The 22,368-nt window shown below is 41.9% G+C and overlaps 1 protein-coding gene across 1 annotated transcript; it reads right to left on the bottom strand.

The window, feature by feature from the left end:
• Positions 1–820: 820 nt before the first annotated feature.
• Positions 821–21,874, bottom strand: EMP2 (epithelial membrane protein 2). The gene is made up of 5 exons (XM_036392795.1): positions 21,684–21,874; positions 7,926–8,037; positions 5,798–5,891; positions 5,069–5,215; positions 821–4,491 (listed from the first exon to the last, which is right to left on the bottom strand). The coding sequence occupies exons 2-5, from the start codon at positions 8,001–8,003 to the stop codon at positions 4,307–4,309; spliced, it is 504 nt and encodes a 167-aa protein (XP_036248688.1). The 5' UTR covers positions 8,004–8,037; positions 21,684–21,874; the 3' UTR covers positions 821–4,306.
• Between the last annotated feature and the right edge of the window lie 494 nt (positions 21,875–22,368).

The raw sequence follows: 22,368 nt of genomic DNA, 5'->3' as shown, positions 1-22,368 counted from the left end.
GTACAGACAGCAGCAATTCAGCTTATAGATTTAAATGAAGATTTCTAGATTTAAATGAAGTTAAATTAGTATGACTATAAAGTAGTGTGAGTGGTTTATTTTTGTTGGTGCACTAACTGGCTTTGTCCCAGTGCCTAGACTTTCCGGCAATAGCCAGTCTGCCTCCAGGCATCCACATCTTGCCAAGGATCCTTCTTTGTGCAGTGCTTCCTGAAGGGTTCAAAGACCTTCTCAGAATCTCAAAACTAAAAGAGGCTCATGACAAAATGCAAGGGTCAGGGACCCTTACAGAAACTGATCCAAATGTGCTTCCCTATGCAGTTATCACCTGTGTCTGTTCCATTAAAACCTTCGTAGTAATTCTGCTTCAGTGTGGAAGAAAACAGGCAAATAAAGGCATTGCCACTTCCAGTGCCTAGCTCTTTATCACAGGTTATCATCCCCAAAGGAGTTATTTGGTGGATCTTCTCATTCAATGAGATCATTTGGATGTTCTAGACCATTTGGTGATAATGCAATCTATAACTGCTTAAAAAACCCTTTAAGACACTCAGAGTACCTTACCAAGTGTCTGCTACTGCTGGTAAGTACTACCCTTACTTGCAGTGGTTTCATGTCAAAGCATTATTGACAGTATTAACTTCATGTTTCTTACTTGTCACAGTCTGTTATGTTACTCCATTAGTTTTATAAGCTTGATTCTACAGCCTTGAAAATGGAAGTCTTCTTTTAAAAATTACTTTACTTCCACATTTAATTTTCTTTCATCTTATTACTTCAGAAGGGATTATTGCACCTATAAAAGAAATGAAAAATATAATAAAATTTTCAATGTCATTATTTTATTTCAATGGTTTTAGCATTTTTAGCTGTCATTAGTGTTTGGAAAAGTAGTGGCTCAACTTATTCCTGTCTTTAGGAATTACAGGAAGAATTCTTTTCTTTGGTCTGTTTAGCTAAGTGGCACAAACTTCCACAATGCTGAAGAACAGAACAAGTCAAGCAGTCCCTCCATTATTTTGAACACATTAAGAACCACATAAAATTAATGTTGATGTAGCTGGGGTAAAAAGCTAGTTAATGTCTAAGCTGCACAGTACAATACTTTTCAAAGATACAGTATAGCAAAGTAATGCCCAGCTCTTATTCTGAACAGAATACATAAATAAAAGCAAACATTAAAAAAAAATTATCTTGACATAAATATTATAGATTGTTTTTCCAAGCTTGTTTCCTGTGCTGCAGATGATTACTTGCTAGGTGAAAAACATAAAGGTAGGTTCACAGCTGATAGTGAATATTTTAACAATTGGGACTTTTTCCTTTTATTCATTATGATTACAAAGGAGAATTTTTATGGGGTTTGGGAAATTATTTCTGTGGAGTTGGGGGAGTGTTTTGAATGGATCTGTACAAACCCAAGTGTGCTGTGTGATTTGCAAATCCAAAGCTTGGACTGGAGCAGATAGAGAAGTCACTGGCTTGTTGCTTACATTATTTGCTTCATCCAGTCAAGGCACTCAACCTCATCTTAAAATATATGATTGTTTCTGCAAATGATGGAAAATAAAAAAAAACCTTATAGGTAATAACTCCTCAGAGCATCAGTGGATCTTGCATTACTCAAGACATTCTCTTGACACCATACATTTAAAAGTTCAATACACTAATATTTTCTCTGCTTACCCTGAAAGGTCTTCAACAAAGGACAAAATAATCAGCTTCTGGTTCTACTTACAGGCAGGAAGAATTTAATTTTACCTGTTCACACAAAAACTCAACTATTTCTCATCCAACATCGTGTAAATATATCCCAAGCTTAAAGAAAAGGTCAGATTGCTAAATGTATTGAGTTTACTAATACAGTACAAGAATTTGTTTTAACTTTATTTTCATGTACATTTTCAGAATATATAGAGTATAGAAAATGGTATATTTTAAAGGCATATAAGGTAGGAAAAAAACCCCTAAAATATGTTTGTTCTGCTCAAACTCTAGTTCAGACTGGTTTGTTCACTTGTGCAGAACATTCCCATCTCTTCTGTGTGGCATCATGCACGTGCTGGTGTTTGTACACAAGTGGAGGAGTTGTGCATCAGAGTATTTGTTGTGTGTGTGCTTTTCACTTTATTAAAGGGAAAGAGCTTTACTGTGGAATTAAACTGTGTTCATATATATCTACATCTTGTTTTTAAATATTTGCTCTACAAATGACCTGAGCATTATCAAGGCAAGAAACTGAAGCATCTCTGCAAGTCAGTGGCATAAAAAGCTTAACTTAGAATTCTTCAGGGACTGTCGTCTAGATATTAGAGCTTTAATCTGTATTTGCTTAAAAATTTCCCTTATTTAATGTTTTAATAAAAGTAACAGAATGCCTAGCTAACAGCCTATCTACTTTCATCCTTAAACCTGCATCTATTTATTTAAGACAAATTCTGTTTGCTAGCAAAAACTCAGGTTTTGAACCTGAAATGTATTCAGCAAATTATAGAAACACTTTTTTAAAAAGTAGGGTAATAATTCTTGAAATTCAGAGCACTCTCACTAAGAGGAAAAAAACCTGATGAAATACTAGCATGATGCTAGATTGGGAAGAATCCCTTTTCTTCAAACTGATGTGGGTTTTTAACTATTATTATTACTTTTACTGTGATGTCCTGCTTGCTCATCCTAATTTTTTACCAGTCTTATTGGGATTTCTTTGCTCCTGAAAGACAAGCAGCACATGCCAAAGCATTATAGGATGCTGAAGGAATGAAGATGGAACTACATGACCTGTCACTCATGCTGGAGACAGTTCCTAAAAAGCTATGCACCTGAACTTTTACTCTGTGATAAATCAAGGATAAATCTGAAGAAAACAGATAAAATTTCATTATCTGATGTCTAATGTAGTAATTATTAATCTCAGTAGAGCTACACTGCCTTATGATACTGAACTTGTTCTCCTTTAATACCTCATTCAAAACCTATTTACTTTTTTACTGCCTCTGTATTGGGCCAGCTGTAGAGAATATGAAATAAATAAATAAATGGTTAGAGCTTTTCAAATGTCAAATCTGTACTTAAGCATCAAAGTACAGTGACTAACCAGGACAGGCTGCTTCATTCGTTCTCCACACTGATCTCCAGAATCACCATCAGCCAAATCCAGTATTACACTGCTTGGCAGTTAAGCCTGGTATTAGAGCAAAGATTTAGCTCACAAAATTACTGAAAAATAAAAACCACCAAGTCATTTTATCTTGAAACCTATCCTAAAATTCGTAAGCATAGCAATTGCACTCTGATCTGGTTAGTAGCAGTGTTTAGTTCCAGTAAAATCCACAAAGGAATTTAAAATCAATTTTTAAAGGCCAATTTCCCAATGGGCAGACTCAGGGAATGCTTTTGCACAGGACACATTAACCATGAAATCACTACATGATAAAATCCCAGTGTAATAAACATGTTGAGTTAGGCTGTAAAAACCTAAATTTGGCATTGCTTGATCACTAGTCTGCTTAGAAATCTGCAGATGTAGGCCCAGTAATGCTTTTCTGTTTCTCTTTTCTCCCTCCCAGGAAGGCTGCCCAAGGCTAAGGGATCCAGGGCTGGGGTGGGGAGCTCCTCACTGCCCCAGCTGTGCTGGGCACAGGCTGAACAGGGAATTGGCTGATAAGTGCTCCCACTAAAGGCTCTGTGTGCTTAAATCAAATGTGAAACACAATCAAGAGAAACATTTGCTGGAGTACAAAAAGGGCTTGTTTACTTTTGCAAAGCAAGTGGTTTTAATAAAAACTTGATGACACTTACTGCACATTATACAGAGCAGAACACTGGTCCTGAGCCAGGGCAGACGCTCTGAGTGCAGCTCTGGGCTTTAGAAGTGTTTGCTTTTTCACTGTCATCTGGGCCTTGTTTTGTTACACACCCTTCTATTTAACATATTTCAAAGGGATATCTGGTCCAGGAATATAATTAGTATATTGCTTACAAATTAATTTGCACGGGCTTTATTTGTAATCTACTAGAGGCCAGGAACATACTGTTAATGTCTAATAAAGGAAAACAATTTATGATGATGAAATATGTAAAGAAACAACTTGGCTCTGTCTTGCTCCAACCCCTGACCTGGAGGTGCCAGGCATTTCATTTCACCTGCCTTCTTTTTTTTTTTTTTAATTCTGTTTCATATCAAGAACACAGTACATTTTTAGAGAAACAATACCTTTACTACAAAACCATGTAAATGATTATATACAAAATGGTTACTGGAATTTGGTTTTGTACTGCAGTGACAGAAATAACTAAGTGCTGACATTTATTTACGCTTCCTTAATACTAAGTACATCACTCCACTGATCAGGGTAAAGGCAAAGGCAATCCAGGCTAAGACAAAGGAATAGCCATATTGGCCTTTGGAAACTTCCATTACATATCCATGGCTCTGGTGCAGTTCTTCATGCCTGTCTGTGTAAATGGAAGCTGCAATCATAACACACAGACCTGCAGGAGGAAGAAAATAATAAAGGTCAGCATCTTAAAACATTATCAGTACACACATCTATTCACTGTCTCTTCTGTCAGCTGCTTCCACCAATGTCCTTTCTTTGCAGATCCTCTTTTTCCATCCTCAAACTAACCTGGAAGTATTTCAGGACATATTTTCAGTTTATTTGGCAGGCTATAAATTTGAAGTGCTGTTCTGTATCTATGTCATTTGCAGTGAACAGAAAATGATTCTGAACATCTGGGTAGTTTTTACGACTGACAAAAAAAAGAAGTGAGTGCTTGCCTGTAACAATTAGAGAGTTATTTAGTGTCCTCAAGAAGTTCAGCATCTCAAATTCTTTCCCTTCAAAGTTTAAATTACTTTATCCTGAGCAGTGATGGAATCCATGTTTTAACTGTCTATATATTACAGAATGGTACAGCTCACTCTTTAAACAATTATGAAGGATAAGCTATGGCCTCAGGAGCACTATAGAGTTCTCATGCAGCTTGGTCTTTTTGAAACCTTCTCCTGCTTTCCTACATTCATGAAAATATCATTAAAGTCAAAAGCATTGAAAAAATCACTCACATGACAGGAGCTGGATAACAGATGTTAACACAAATCTTTCTCCTTGCTTTAGACGGAAGAGTTGAAGAATGAAAACCAGAAATGCCACACAGCAGAGAATCGTAGACAGGATCATGGTGGCCTGAACAGCCTGAATTGATTGATACTCTGCAAAAACAAAGCAGCCTTGATTAAAAATCATTTCTCTCTTTGCCTTCTCCTGCAAGGAGTAAAGGGGCAGAGCCGTGTTCTGTAAGCAGGAGTTCAGCAGATACAGCAAAGCAGTTGTGTGTGCATTGCAGAGGCTGATTCTCCTCTGCTTCCTTGGTATTACTACAGCCAGCTTGGTATTAAAAAGCTTCTCATCAAACTGAGTGAAAACACTGAAGAGACTTCTGCCACACCCCACCCTTTGCTGCCATCAATGTCCTAGAAGCACAGTGAAACTGCCAGCTGTCCCCAAACAGCTTCCAAATGCAGACCCCAGCCTCCCAGCAGAGCTGGAGACAGCTCTGTTCAGGAAGGTGTAACCAGACATGATATGCACCCTTGGCACTAGAGTTTCCTCTCATTCAGGTTTTTCATCTTGTCCATCACTGGGAGCTAAAGTAACCAATACCTTTTTAACCATGTGCAGCTGCTCTGTGTAAATCTGCAGCCACTGTAGCCAGGCTGGGCCCCTGTAAATTTCATAGCAGTTTCAGCAGATCTGCTGAAGGAACACAGACACAGGGATGGAGGGACACTCACCATTGAACTCATCAGTGATAGCCATACAGGTGCTCGTATTCGTGATACACACTCTCCAGACATCTGCAGAAAAGTTATCTCCCACCCACCAGGCCTGCAAAATAAAAGTAAAGGGCTCTTACAGGGAGAAAAAACAAACAAAACCCACAAAACACCTTTGTTGTCCAAGTGTCCCCTGATTAGATACACCAGCTGTAACAATTTTCTGTTCATTTTTGATACTTAACCACTCAAATGAAATGTGACATCTCATGGCATTTCAGAATACAGGGTATATAATTATCCACACATCATTCTCTTTTTAGACCTCTGTGAAGTAGGTAACAGCATCTTAAACATCCCAAAGCACCAGGGATTTCCACTGTTTGGGCAGAAATGTTGTATAGTCAGTGATTACTCACTACTCCTTGAGACACCTAGACAAGATGTGCTTTATTCACCCAGACCCTGTTTAGGATGCACACCTCTTTGAAGGAACAGCACTTGCTAATTTGCAAGGAATAGCATCACCTGTGAAACAGAAGTCCTTTATAGATGTTCTGGTTCCTGCCACTGAAATGATTAATCTCAATGCAATGCAGCTGTGCTGAGGTACATTATGGCATCTGTCTGGTAATGGCTGACAAATTTACATCCTCCTGTGGTATTTCTATTTTGAGGTTTAACATTCAAGGCAAAATGGTTCTGCAGCATCTGAGCAGATTTTTACAGTAGCCTGGAAAATGACAAGCACTCCACAAGTGGCATTTCCTCAGGAAACCCATTCCCATTCCAATAGCTACCCAGGCCTTTGTTTTGACTAGAGCTGCACAAAATGAGACTTTTAAATATGATTCCTGGTAGGAGCTGCTGCTTAAATAGACATTCCAGAAGGCTCAGAGCTTACTGTGCAGCTTTGCAAACAATACTGCAGTTAAAACTATAATATACTATGGTAGTAGGCATATGGATAAACAGAATACTGTGTTTTAAGAAAAAGAATTACTTTCTCAGAATGACATTCATTTGGATTTTTCAGTCCCAGTTCAATATGTTATTTTTCAGCTCTGAGCTCTATATAATATAGAGATACATAATATAAAATCTAACAAAAGATGGTTGTACATTTCAAGTTTTTAAATGTTCAAAGGTAGCTAATGACACAGAGTGCATAGGCTTTTATTTCTGTAATAATTTGGGTTGTGTGCAGCAGATTTGAAATAAGATTAGGTTGCTTTGCCCACTGTCTTTTCTTTCTAAATATTCAAAAAAGCAGGGTAAGACAACCTGCTCCAGTGCTCAAATAATGATGTACTTCCATGGAACAATCAACCAGCTGACTAAAATGTAACACCTGAGTTTGTACACTTCTGCAATAAAAAGTTGTGAGTAATACAAAATTTCACTTGGAGCATGGTCTTCACTAAACAGTACTTTCAGCAGCAGATTTTCTAATATCAAAAGCCTGTACATACATCAGACCTCATAGACAGATTCCAGTGCACAGACTTCTGATCAGGATAGTGGGCTGTTTTGGAAAATGGAGAATTCCATTAAAAGCTAGATATAAATATTGGAGGGTAAATTCTTTTTGATCACAAAATTAAAACAGAAATTTTGAAACAACGCAACATAAAATATTCTAAAGCTTTGTGCTGAAGCTACTTCAACTTAATGGACACACATACATTCATGGTGTTTCTCAGTATTTAACTGGGCATCTTGGACAAACACTTGTGAGGCAAAGCACATCTTGACTGAAATTATCCCCACACATTAATCACCAGCTGTTTGACTTTAGGTACTTGACACAAAAGGACAGTGGATCTTCCCTTCCCTCTCTGCTTCACGTCCAGCTGAATCAAATCCCAGGGCTCCACCCTGTAAATATTCTCCATGGCCAAGTCTCTCCCAGGGGAGAGAATCTGCTGCCTTGAGCCTACAACATGATACCATGGACAGCCTTATCCACCAGCAACATGCACACCCAAGGCATTTTTGTTACAGAAAGGTCTTAGGACACCAGTGTGCCTAACAAACTTAGGTCCTCTCAGTAAGCAAGCTGAAGACTAGAGAAGAAAACCTCAATTTTTATGAAGCAAAGAAATTCCAGTGTGTTTGAGAGCCAAGGAGAAGAAATGACACTTACATTGTCGATAGTTGAGATGAACAGCAGTGCTGCTGAGGTTATGTGAAACACGATAATGAAGGCCAGGAGAATCAGCATCCTTGCTCTGGGGAGGCTTTAGGCTGAGATAAATCTGTTGAACATAAGAAAGTATATGAACAATCTTTAAGAGCTGCCAGTGGATCAACCTGCACTTCTGGTGCTGTTAGAGACCACAGCATCAGATGCAGCTGGAGTCCACAGCACTTGTTCTATCTCTGCAGATACTTAACTGGCATCACGGGTGTTAAAATGAATCACAACTTGAAATGAAGCCAAAAGCTGCATTTTGCAACCTTCCAGCGTGATGGCCGCAGTGAATAAACACACAAAGAAGTTTCATTCTGTGTGCAAGGATGGAAAACTCCTTCACATTGGCTTTTAGGGAAGTGCATTTCAAATTACACTGCCTCTGTGCAGTGATGAAAATATTCCCACTTACTGCAGTAAGGTCTTATTCCAACCATCCTTCCAAAGAAGGAAGAACTAGATTTCAAAAGAATGCTTATAGAACAAAATTAAGTGCACCAAGAACTACCTCCTAGATTTAGTAACACCTATGTTGTACCTTAGGCCTCATGTCCTCTGTTCATACAGTTATAAGTTTTATCCATTGATAATGACTAAGCACTACTATTTTCTTCAATGTATTGCTCCTACTGGTAGGGCTGAATAAACCCATTAGTTTCATAATAATCCAGTTAGCTATTTTATGTTCACTTAATACTCTCTGTGGGCTACCTACTACCTTCATACCTTATTTAACCCACCTATTGCAATGTCACCTCTCACATGAAAAAAAATACATACAAGAGAATCAGAACCTGTACTTAACTGGAATCCCCAGGAAATCTGTGGGCACATAACAAACAGGTTAGGAAAAACTACTGCTACTAATACACAGAAAAATGCAAATGCTTGACATATCTATTTTTCTTCGCCAGAAATTCTTGCCAATTAATGTATGCTATAAGGAATCTGCAGTCTTGCAGATCTTTGCAGTTAAGATGCACCACTATGTGCATCATCTGCATGCTGTCACTCATCAGTACATTAATGCATCTTTCTCCCTTTGCTTTGGACACATTCTCTGATGTCAAATGATGCCACTCACATAACACAGAAGAAAGGGCAGTTAGGAATTTTAAGACTTCCATTCTTTTTTTCATGTCTAATCCCCTCTCTCCTACTGCCATTTACTGGAATCATGAGCCATATGAATAATTTAACCAAAGAAAAGGACTACTCTGACAGCATTTTTAAAGCAGCTCCATTGGCACTCATCAGGGCAAATAATAACTACTCTGCAAAACTTTAACAAAAAGATAATTGACAGCATAATAACTGAGCGAATAGAGACCAGGAGCTCCAGAATAATCCTCTCCATCTCCACTGCAGTACAGAGTTATAACAAGCTCAAAGGCAAAGAGCATTGAAGTGCTTTTTTGAAAAATAAGGGGACAGCCTTATATCCCTATCTAATTAGAATGACTGAATGGGAAAGACAAGTCAAACCCTAAAATAGGAAATGCAGCTACTCTAGTGAGTATTCCTTCCTATTTCCTCACTGTTAAACTCTGCCTTCCCAGCCACAATGAAGAACAGAAAGTGGGAGTTGCCTCCAATGAGGTGATTCTACTGTAGGACTCAAGGTCCTCTGAATCCAGTTCCACTTCTAGAAATGTCATTCATGGTTCTCTATCAAGCCTTCCTTGAATGAAAGGAAGAAGAAAGGAAAAGAAGATATTTTGTGGGTTTGTAGAATGCCACACAAAAATATTTTTCATTGTGATATATACCAGTCTTTGCACAGCACCCTCTTGTCTTGTGGTTGGTTTTTTTCTGAGGTTCATTTCTTGCACAGATGGTATCTAAGCATTCAATAATGCAACAATCATCTGCCATATAAGGAGAGAGAACCAAATTGTACTCAGTATTATTTTAAGAATAACAATAAAATTTCATCTTATTACATGAAGTAACATAAAGTAAGAGAGACCAAAAAATGTAGCCTAATTAAAACCAATCTTGCAAAAGCAAGACTTGCCAGCACAGAAGAACACACTTTATCTTCAGTCAAATGAATGGTTTTGTTTTACTGTTTTCAGCCATAAAGAGAAGTGTTTCAGACAGGACAGATAAATATGTATGGCTGGTAAGAAGAAGACATTTTTTGTTTTACCCAAATAAAGCCAAGATTAAATGAAAGAGATTTTTGTTTCATCTCTAAAAAAAATGGACAATAAGAAAGGTCTGATGGGTCTGACATTTTGACATTTCTTTTTTGAAGACCCTTCCTAACAATCATCTTTAGATTCCTCCTCCTGCCTTGCTGGCAACTGCTCCCTTCACAAGCTGCTACAACTTCTGTGCACACAGTGCTAAACAATGACACATGGAGACAGGAATTAAATACACTGGGGGAAAAGAAGGAGACAGACCATTTCCAAGTAATTAATACCAGGAAAAGACAACAAGAACTGGTTATCCAATCTGTCATGCCTGAGCAGGATCCCAGAAGTGCACAGACTTCAATCACTCCTACAAACTTTCCCTTCCCATGGAGACCCAGGAGTTTCTGTGGTTCACCCCAGCCTGCACAAGGAATAATGAAGAGAGGAGGGTTTTCCAGAGAAACTCTCTGTGATTTGTAGGCAGGAAGCAAAGAGCAGCTCCCCTCTTCCAAGATGCAGCCAGCAACATTGCAGATGCTACTACAGAATCTGCATCCCTCTCTAGGCAGAAATTCTGGATTTCATCTCTCAGAAAGATTTACTAGTCCTTCTCCACTCCACACAAAGCTGGAATTCAAAACCTTACAGTGCAGACTCAAGATTCTCCCACTGCTTCAGCAAGGAGCTCTTCCTTCCCCAATCCTCTGAGGACAGCCTGCCTGGGAACCTCTCCTAGCATCAGGCAGCTCCTCTCCTCTCCCTGTGAGCAAGGGAAGGACACAGCTACAGAGCACTGTTTGCATCACGTTCAGAATTCTTATTTCACTAATGTATCACTAACCAAACACTTTGGTAACATCCTGTTCTGCACACTAGCTGTACTCCTTTTCTTATTTACCATTAACTGCTTCCTGGACAGAGTGATTTTTCACCTTCTCTTACTTGCAGCTGAAACACACCATGCTCTCAGGTCAAGGTGTTCATGAATTTAAAGTACACTGCCTTTAGGCATGGATGAAGGCTGGGATGATGCAACAGATATTGCCCATCATTCCCCAAAGTGGCTTGAATTCTTTTAATAGTTTTTACACACACAGACAAATATATGAGAAAAGCTTTTTGGACACACTACACTTACAATGATGGAGCCACCCTTCTCAGAAGTACGTGATGAAAAGACTACAGGCAACGGTTACAAGTTGCAACAAGGAATATTCCAATTGTGAAAAAAGTATTAATTATATTCAATGAGCATGATTAAGTACTGGAACAGGGCCCATGAGGCTGTGGGATCTCCATTCTTGGACATCTTCCTGACTCAACTGAAGCAAGGCCCAGAACGTCCTGATCTAACCCCCTGCTTGGAGCCAGAGTCTGCAGCAGAGACCTCCAGAGGCTCCTTCCAGCTCAGCTCTCCTGTCAATCTGCAGCTATTTCAGGAACCTCCCTGTACTAACCTCCAGCAAAGCTCTGACAGAAGAGAACATAATATTTGACTTAGCTCATCACATGTGTCATTAAAAACAGATTTGGGGGTTACAGTAAGGATGACTTTGGATGTCAACATAAATTCCTTCAATTGCAAGGCTAAGCAGTTAATACCACTTCATATGGTGTGGTGTAAGGCAGAGTGGACAGATACTGCTGAGCTACAAGTGCCGACTGCCACTGGATCTAGAAAGAGTAAGTTATAGGAATCCCACTGAACACATCCAGATTTGCTGTGGTAATAAAGTTTCCCACAAATGCTGTTAAGTTGCAGGATACTTACACAAAACACAATAAAATAAAAGGCCAGTTAGAGCAACACTATTTTTTTTTTCAATCAGTGCAGAAGTAATGCTCCAAGTGCTACTCCATTTTACATGGGGAGGATAAATGCAGCAGTCACACTTCTCTTGAACCTCCTCAGCAATGCAGACTTTTGGAAGTCTGCATTTGCAGTAGTTTGCACTTGCCATGGCAAAGAGCCTGATGAGCTTTAGAAGAAGTGGCTAAGAAGGGCCTCTGCTATAATCTCCTGGACATGCAGAGACAAGTATGTTTATACAAGATAAAACACTACAACCATCACAGAATTTCACAGTAAAGTAAGGTACCTAGGCCAGGGTTTCCAACATTTCTGAACTGTAGCGTTTCAAAACTGGGTTGTCTCCCTATGTCATATCACACACAAAAATACATCCCCTGCAGAAAGGCCTCAGTTTATCTCCAGGATAAAGTTTATCTTTTATGTCCATCAGTATAAAGAAACATGACTATTTAAGTTTTTTAGTACAGCAAGCAAGCAAAAATGGAAATAGTCTTTGACAGTTCTTAACAGAAGTTTTATCACTGCTTTCCAACCCAGATGTCATCTCCACAGCAAACGCTTTCCTTTCTTCCCATGCAGTTGAACTCTGCTGCCAGGCTCTTTCTCATGTTTGTGTATACTCAATTTTTGCAACCAGCAGTACATGGTGCAGTGTGTTTGTCCTGGGCTCATTTGCATTGGAAAGGCTGAAGCTTACCCTCCAACACTGGCTGCTGCCCTCACTCCCTAAGATCAGTCAGGGGTTTTTATCATCTTCATCTGAGTCCACACAGACAATCCTGGTTCATACCCTTAGAAACACAGTGAAATCTCTGCAGAACAGCTCCTGCTCTGCACAGACTGAGGCAGGAGGTGTGCAGACTCTCAACACCCACATTTAGAGAGCTGAAAAGACACACCCAAAACAAGGGGCAGAGGATCCTGCTAAACAAGCTACCATACCTGCAGCTCTCTGCACTGAGATGTTTCATTGCAACAAGAACAGCAGGTCTTTGGGCCATCAATAAGCATTCAGTTTAGCTGAACTTTCTTGAGGTCACTGGTGTAAAACTGAATCAAAGCAAACCTTAATTATCAATTCTTCTGCCCCTCAGTGCTATAATTAAGTCTGAAAATGTGAATTTATAAGAAGAAGTTTGTATACTTGTAGCATGAGAAATCTGTCATCTTGTGATGCATCATAAGTTGTTTGGATTTACGTATTTTTGCTCAGAGTTCTTGTGCCACATCTCATGGTGTCTCATGACATGTGAGAACTCAGAAGCTGGCTCACATTTTGCCTGCACCATTGTCTCTAAACATGTACAAAATTCCCTGGTTTATGAAGAACAGACTGATACTGTTAACTTTCTTCTCTTTTTTCTTTTATCAGGTATGAAGGGTTCTTTTTTTCTTGTGTGATTCTCAGAAGTGGAACCAAAAGTAAAGTTCAGAGAGCAGACTTTCTCCCAAGCCAGCAAGAGCTTTGAGGATTTCAACAGTCCTCTAATGCCGAAATATCAAACAACATAAAGGACGAGAAAATCAGGAAATGTAATACCAAGAGGATAATTACACCAGTTGAAGCAATTTACTCCCATTTCTTTATTTCTTCTGTCTGAGACAGTTGGGAACACCAACACTCTTCAAGTGTACATTCAAATTGTGACCTGTTTTCATGCCCAGGTGTTACCCAGCTAATAGTCAATACAGAAACTGAATGTCCTTCTTCAACCAGTCTCTGCAGGCAGTGTGGAGACCTGCAAGAAGTGCTGGATGGCTCTGACTACACCTCTACAATACTGAATGGGGACCCAGGAGGGAAATGCAAAGTACGAGTAACAGTCTACACAGCACATGGGCTCCCACCCAATTTCTTCCTGCTGTAAAGCTAAGCATGAAGAACAATGTGTGTTCTACATGAAATAACATTCCCTGCTTCATGCTGGCTTTGGAATCAAGAGGGCTATGTGTCCTGTGAGCCCCTAGATGGCACAGAGACCGTCAGCTCTTTTTGTTTGCCTAATTGAGAACACGCTCAAGGCACAGCTCTTTGTGCTACCTAGTTTACGTGGAAGGAAGAGAGCTTTTCACTTCCACCTGCTTTTCTAAGTCCTTCCTCACAAAGCAAGGAAATCAGAAGGAAATGAATCAAAGCTCCCTGCACCCAACCACTGTATGAAGGCAAAAAAAAAAAAAAATCAATACAAAAAAACGAATCCACTCTCTTTTCTAGAGCTCAGTTTGAATGACAACATGTATGGCTTTTCTAACACAATGGCAAAATAAAGTAGGGTCATCCTGTCAGTTCTAGATTTATTGGTGCCTTTGCAGCAGGCTGTGTTAAGACCCAGCAACCTCCAGCATAATCACAGGAGCCAGCTTGTTGTGTTTTGATAGTGAAACACACGAGATTGGAGAGAAACTCACAAGACACAGTATGACCTAGGTTTTTTTTCAGTTTTCTTTCAGAAAATCGTGCCTTGCAACCAAAGCCCTGAGGTCTGCTCTTTGTGTGCACCACAACTAGTACAAATGTACACTTATAGCTTAATAAAACTATAACTGCTTTTACTGTGTTTGGGTGTCTGTCCATCCTGCTGGTACTGGTGGGACTGCCTGAGCAGCAGCAGACTTGGAGCAAACAAGCTCCTTTCCCTGGTCTCCCTATCACCTGTGTGTGAGGGGATGCTCAAGCACCCTTTCAGCTCTTCCTCAAACAACTTCATAAACACTAAATCTGGTCTCCTCTTCAGAAACCCCACCTAGTTACCAAAAATGAAAGAGACTGTGATTACAGGCAGGTCTGGCAGATTTCCTCCCGTCTCACCCTGTCCTCCTCATAAGATCTATGCTACCAAGCCAGCACTCTAAAGTCTAGGAAATTCTAACCCTGCTGTTCCATACATTTCCAAACAAAACCAAGAAGCAAATTGCAGCAAAAATGCAACATGCTAGCTTTGAGTATGGAGACCAAAAGAAGCAGATGTTTCTAATATCTTAGGAATGCTTTCAATAAAATTTTGACCTAGGGATGCCAGCATTGCTGCCACTTCTGTAACTGTCAGTCATTTATTTGCAAACAAGTTTGGACTGGGTTTAGACTTGCCCTACCACTCCTTTCACTATGGCCCTGCTGTGTGCACTGCTGAGGAAAGTCACTCAGCCATGAAGCCTTTGTGGGCAGACTCAGCAGAAGAAAACCAGCTATGGGAACACAGGGACACAATGCCCTGTTGTAGGGTGGGGAAGTGTCACTAACCAGGAAAATGAGCCTCGTGACAGCTTACCTGAAAATCCTAAAAAATAGCCTGCAGCTTAAAAACTTCAAGATAGATGTCTCTTCTGGAAGAGACGTTACTAGCCACTATATGCTGAGAAGACAGTTTAGCAGGTACAGAAGTCAGCTGCCTACACAGACATATTTGAATAAAATTCTTTAAGACTTCATCTTCTCAAAACTGCTTTTTAGATGGTTTTGTGTGGTCAGCAGAAAGAGATTGTTTTTCCTCCTCCAACAGCACAAATCACACCATCCTCAAAAGTAAATCTTTTACACATTCTTGTGTTTCCCTAAAGCACTTTTTGTTGTAACTGTACTTTTATACTAGATAATAATAGTCTCATACTTAAGATGTTCTATATCTGCATCTAATCCCAACACAACCCACAGTGGTGTAAGGTAGGCTGACATATTACTAAATAATACCTAAAAGGGTTGCAATTAATCTCTGATTCCCATCATAGTCATCCACTCTTCCACCTTCAGTTTACGCTGAGCATCATATGCCTTTGGCAAATGCTAACAAAACAGTCTTTAATCAAAGACACCCCATGGTTCAAGGGATTTCTCAAAGGGCAAACATTGTTTGAGAAAACCCAGCAGTAATTTGAAAGAAGTAACTGCTTGTGTATTGCAGTTTCTGGTTTCTTGCAAAACATAAAAGTATTCTGTCAGCTTTCACAAAGGTATGTGCAAAACGTGTTATAAAATGTTTGTAACTTAAGTATGTATGGGTAGAGCTTAACTGTATTCTTAGAAAATTAAAGAAAGCACGCATCATTTCAGGTGTTCAATGCATGCTCTCTGTTCAGCCAGTTTGCTTGTTGGGCACCAGATACTACTTCAATGTAAACAAAGCTGTGGTGTACATTAAAACCTTCTTAACAATCAAGCTGGTCTAGATGTACTTAAAACTTGTTTTTTCCTAAGCTTAACAAGACCTCTCATTCTCACTTGCTCATTTTCAAAGATCAAGACAGAATGGGGATGTACTTGCTTGCAGGTAAAGGTAAACACATGGAAGGAAAAAGAACTGTTTAACTTAGAGATGAAAATATATGGCTATAAATCAGGTGTGAGCACATTTAGGATGTAAATTACAACTCCTAGAGCTATCACATTCTGGAACAGCCTTACAATCACCACAGCACAGGAAAGCTCCACAAAAGGATTTCCGTGATGCAGGGACTGTGCTAGCAGGGCGGCAGACCCGCTGTCCTGAGAGGACCCTGCAGCTCTGCTGTCCTGTGAAGCCTCTCAACAGCTTCACTGAGGTGCATTTCACAACAGGCTTTTTGCATGATACCCATGCCCTTGGCACTGGGCTGAGCTCCCTGCCAGGCTCCAGGGGCTGCTGGCAGCAGTGCAGGCTGGTGGGCAGTGCAGTGACACCGTGCTGACCGTGACACAGCCAGCTCGGAGGCATCTTTTGTTTCTCAGGTGGGCAGCAGAGCTTCCAAGAGTGAGCACAGCCTGAGCCCCTTGTCTGAGGGTGACCTAAGGGCCACCACTGCCTGCCAGCCCCCCAGGGCAGGGGTCAGCAAGCACAGAGCCCTTTGCAGCCTGCTGGCACAGCCCTGCCTCTGGCTCCATGGACTGGGACAATGACACGGGGCTGTTCCAGTAAGCTATTCAAGCTATGGGAACCCTCCCGGGAACCTGCTCCTGAAACAAACAGCTGAACTGAGGTGTGGCCTGGCCTCACCCCTGCTCAATCACTGTGTGGACACATTTCAGTGTCGAGGGTGCCTCTGCTCAATACCTTGGCTGGGCAGGGAGTGACAGACCAAGTAAAATACGAGACCTTTATATCAGTTTGACAGATAAAATGTGTCCTCAGTCAATGAAAAGATTTTTTAAAAAGCACACCTGCAGCATTGACTAGAAATTAACATAGTTCTGAGTGAACCTCAGACCCTGGGCTTTACTGACTACAGAATGCTGCTTATCCAGACATTATTCCAGATACAACAGAACAGCTCAAGTGATTTATGATGTTCCACCTAATTAACCAACAAACAAAGGCAGAAAAGGTCTGTCTTTCCAGATTGAAAGCAGTGCATTTAATTCTGTAGAAATAAAAGCTGATATTGTTTTTACTTTGGCAGATGCTCTGTGGAAATTGCTAGCAATTAAATGTGTTGCATTCACTGTTGTAAAGTTTTCAAACTGCTTGTTTTGATTTGGATTTGACTAGCTCTGTGTTGAGAAATTTTGGTTTTAGTTATTTCAGAGTTTACACATCATCTATCAAGAGTGTGAAAACACATTTCTATTGGTGGTACAACAGTTGGTTATAAAACAAAAAGCTTAAACTCTCCACAACTACTACTTTGTTTGACAGCAACACTGTAGTACAGGATTACACTGAATACTCTGCCTACCTCCAGAATGCAATTTTTACACCATAATTTGTAATCGGTGCCATTAAAGCTGCCATGTGGACTCTACAAATCCAGGAAGAAGGATTTCCCTGCCTTGTTTGAGCACACTCAGTGCACAGCTCCTCTACACAGGCTGCTCTATGGGAACAGCCCAGTCCCCTCAGCCCTCGGGTCACCTTGCCCTACCCTGCAGCTGCACCTTGACCAGGCTGGACAGTGCCTGGGTTACTGCACAGCCACAGGGCCAGGTAAGGGTACACCAAGCACCCTGACAGATGGGCAGGCTCAGCCAGAGCCCCTCAGTTGTTCACAGACTGTTCTGCAGGCTCTGGACTTGGGTTTGTTTCTGCTTTGGAACTAAGCAGCAGGTTTGTTCTTCAGTGGACTGAGCACTGCAAGCCCTGGAGAACAGGTGAGTGTGCAGAGCCCATGCACCTCAGCAGAGACATCCAGGCCCTTGGAAGGCCTCCTTTTGTCTGGAAGAAGGCCAGAATTTGGATCTATTTCAGGATACTGAACACCTGCATTACACAGCTGAGGGAGTGTTCCTACTGCCCACCTCAGCTGTTTGCGGCCCATGCAATCCCAAACATAGCACAGTGTTTAAGAATCAGTGAAGCAAACCATAAATATATATCCTATAGCCATCTCTAAGGGGTATTTGAGTCAGTCCACTTTCTGCTCCACCTACAGACTCCTGTGAAGATCTCTACACAGCCAGAGGGTTGTATTTTAAGGTCACACCCAAATTATGAGGCTTCACCTGGCATGCACATACCATCATTAAACCTGCCCATGAAACTTCACCAGCAAAATAAAAAGGTGTAATTACATTTTCCCCATTCAGTGGAGATATAATAATTCCTTTGATGGATGAATTCAGGCCATCAGGCTTTTTCTTGAGTCTCACCCAGCAAGATGTATTTGCTAATAATTATGATGCTTATCTTCCTAATGAAGATAAGCATCATAATTATGAAGTCATAAGCATCACCTGACATTTTGAGGTATATTTTACAAAATTATCTACTCTCTAAAACAGTAGAATTTTTAGCAAAAACTGAAACTCCACTGCAAAGATCATGGTTTGCTTTGAGCATCCAAAAAACAAGCAAACCCTAACAAACACTGAACAGCTCCATGAATGGAATTCCTTAGTGCTGTGCTTATGTTCCCCCTGCATTCCCTCTGAGACCAATGTGATTTCAATAAAAGCTGTGCATTCCTTTCTACTTTCAAATTTGGCTGTGCTGAAGTTTCACATGGATTTTACATACAGTGTTTGTTTCACCTCAGAGTAAATATCTTTCTTATTAGTTCCTGTATAATACAGTGCCTCATTCTGCTGGGTCTTCTTCCAACAGGAACATGGAGGAGGACCTGGAAAGTACATCTGCCAGCTAGCAGTATGAAAGACCTTGTCCCCAGAGACCTACTTATCTCTTTAATTAAACACATTATTGTCCTGATTTATGTGGGGATATCATGTCTTACATGATGCTCAGGACACAAATCGAATGTGAAGTGACAGTGGAAAATCAAAATATATTCAAGTGAAAAGGGAAGAGTCTCCTTGTGCTTCCACTGATCTCATTTTTAAATTACAAGGAAACTACATTATGAAAGGAGACAGCCTACACCTAATATACTTAGCAAAAGTAGAGGAAGGTCTTGCTTCTCTAAATACCCATATGGGACTCATCAGTACAACATTCTTCTAATCACTGAAGGAATGTCAAACCTGAGTTGGGAAACAACCTTGAGACAAACAAGACAACAAAATAAAAGCCATAATAATAGAAGAAAAAGACAGACACAAGGTAACTGTGAAGCAGGAGATGCTAATAAATCAAGAGGGGTCAAGTGTATTACTGAAAGTGGGTGTAAGATAGAGATGTTCATTTCTTCTAAACAATGTTGGCCAGCAACAATAACTCCAGCATCTATGAACTGAGATAGATTCTTTGTCTAAGATAATAATGTTGCAGCAGCCTTCAGTCTTGACCTGCTTAGTCTGTTGAACAACTTCCTTTATTAACAAGGTTTTTAATCTGTGTAACCAAATAAAACTAACTGTTTTTCCTCACTGGCAAATCCACAGCATAATCAACACTGTTTGTATGTTTATGATAGAAGTCTTTCCAGACCACAAACAAAGAATACAACACCAGTAGTGTCTTGTCTACTGATTGGATGGGTTTTTTTTTATCTGAAATTATATTAACACACCATTTTTCTTCCCAAATGAGCATACTAACAAGAAACTGATCAGCATGAAGAGTCTTCATGGTATTGCTGCATTTCAGCTCCAGTTAATGTTGATGGCTACTGGTAGAGCAATTCCTGGATTCCTGGCTGGGCAGACAGGTACCTGGTAACATCCCTGTCAGCCACGCAGCTGACGTGATACAATCTGTACACATCTTTATTCAGCACAGAGGATGAATCTTCCCTCAGGTATCCCAACAGTCTATTTCCTAACTCAACTCTACAAGTTCACAAGGAGGTTCAGAGAACAGCAAGAGTTCCTCCTTTCAATGTCTTTGAAGCAAAGGTGAAGTCCTTAAATCTTATGCTGAATAAAGTCATATCAGCTTCTGGTAGCCATGTTTACCACATGCTTTTGTTTCCACTCCCACTTTGATTTCACCAGCTGTGGCAAGTACCTGTACCCCAGCTGCATTCCTTAGGATGGCATTTGTCACACACTCTCTTACAAAAAGTTTGCTGGACTGTGCAGCAAACTGCAATTCCCGTTTCTCCCCGCAGTGAAACTCATGCCCAATAGTCCCCTACCATTTGTGTGGATTCCTGCCTGCCACACCTGCAGCCACCTGGCACCTCAGTCCCAGCAGCCCAGCCTCACAGCTCTTTCCTGAACTACATAGACAGCAAAGTCTTCAACATCCAAGAGGAGGTCTGGATGAAAGAGTCACTATAGACTATTTTTATTTGATAGGAAAAAAAATCTGCTCAGGCAGGCAAGAAGGCTTATTTTATATAGCTAACACATCAGCACTGTATATACAGAGTCTGCAAATAAATGAAGAAAAAGAGGAAAAAAAACATTTTGTTTTTCTGATGATGAGCCAACCATAGCTATTTATTTCCAAAGTTCCTAAAGAAAACGCCAAAATAATTCAGTGTGGATTTCACAGCTATTTAGTGGGTTTCTTCACAGCCTTGTATCAAGTCAGAGGATACTACTAAGATGCTCTATAGCAATAATTACTGATCATTTACATACTATTCCCAACTGCTGTGAGGAGAGAAATATAAAAAGACCTTCATGTACCATGTGAACAAAGTATTCCTGCCAATAAATTGAAAGAGAGGCTGAACTGCAGGTTTCTTGATGGCAGCATTCTGTGGGTAAGAACAAGTCGTGGATAAGCCTGCTGAGGAACAGATAGCAATGTACTGTTCTTCTTAGAAATGTCCAAACAAGGAGCTGACCTCTCAAATTCAATACTCAAAGTTGCAGACAACCCACGATACTGAGAGCTGCCTGTCCACTATCTGGCACACAACATCCCAGATGTAAATGGGGCACTACCTATAGATAAAAACCACCCGTGATGAAACTGCAGTTGGACTCAAACAGAAAAACGTTTAATGCTGGCCAGAACTTCATAAACCGAAATCTGCACTGAATTACATCTAAGTGTATTTTCCTTCTACTGTCGGGGGGGGAGCTGCCAAGAGCTGCTACAGCGTTACTGCAACACACGCGAACTCCGCTGAGAGTTCATTAGAGAAAAGAACAGAAAGAAACTATCCCGTGAAGAACGCGAACTTTCTGCTGCCTTGGCCCAGCCTGGACTCACTGGCGAGGAGCCCCTCGGCCCGCCCCGTCCCGCTCCCGGAGGCCCGGGGCGAAGAGCGGGGCCGGGGCTCGACGGGACAGGGACCGCTCTCTCCGGCCAGGCCAGTGACGGCGCAGCACCGCAGCCACCCAAATGAAATGTGCTTCGTAGTAAACAAACGCATGCTTTTAATTTTTCCCCATTTCTGACGGGTCTCTTCCTCCCCCGCCGGCGAAGCCGCCCGCTCCCCCCGCCGCCGCCCCGCTCCCCCCGCGCCCCCCGCCCGGCCGAGGCTACTCACGGGCGCGGGCCGGCGGGCAGCTCTCCGGGGCTGCGACCGTCTGGCGGCGGCGGCGGTGCCTCCGCCCGCCCTCCTGCGGGAATGATGTCAGCGGCGGCTGGGTGTGGAACCAGAAGGGCTTTCAAAAGTGCCCCCCGGCCGCTGGCGGCGGGAGAGGGGTGTGAGCGTGTGTGTGTCGGCGAGAGTGTGCGGGCGCGGAGGGAGGGACGGACGGACGGGGCGCGCACAGGAGAAACTTTCCCCGCCCGTCCCCACTCGGGCGGGCATCCAGGCGCGCCGCCGCCCGGCCCTCCTCGGGGGCGCTCGGCCCGCCGTCCCCCGCGGCCGGGGCCGATCTCCGCAGCGCTGCCCCCACCGGCCCCCGGACAGGGCGGGCCGAGCCCACGTACGGGATGCCAGCGGCCGGGCGTTCAGCCCGCTCCCCGGGCGACCCCCGCCTTCTGTCTGGGCTGAGCCTCTCGGAGGAGTGACCGCTCCTCACCAAGTGCGGGAGGCGGCGGGACCCCGTCCCACGGAGCCGCGCACAGCGAGGGGCGGCCGTGCCACCCGTCACCGCGGGCAAGGACGGACGGCTGCTACCCGATGGTAGCTGGGCGAGAGCTTTTCCCGGGAGGGACAGGGCGAGGCCCAGGGCGGAGCCCTCTCACGGGAGCCATAGCGGAGGAAAGCAGCCGCGATTCCCAGA

This window comes from Molothrus ater, chromosome 16 (genome assembly GCF_012460135.2).
Source record: "Molothrus ater isolate BHLD 08-10-18 breed brown headed cowbird chromosome 16, BPBGC_Mater_1.1, whole genome shotgun sequence".
Lineage (NCBI taxonomy): Eukaryota > Metazoa > Chordata > Aves > Passeriformes > Icteridae > Molothrus > Molothrus ater.
This window is presented reverse-complemented; position numbering and strand designations above follow the sequence as displayed.

Coding starts and splice junctions, on each gene's coding strand:
- EMP2 (XM_036392795.1), bottom strand. CDS start 8,003: ATGCTGATTCTCCTGGCCTTCATTATCGTGTTTCACATAACCTCAGCA. Junction 5,892..7,925: donor TCATCTCAACTATCGACAAT/GTAAGTGTCATT, acceptor TTTATTTTGCAG/GCCTGGTGGGTGGGAGATAA. Junction 5,216..5,797: donor TATCACTGATGAGTTCAATG/GTGAGTGTCCCT, acceptor TTGTTTTTGCAG/AGTATCAATCAATTCAGGCT.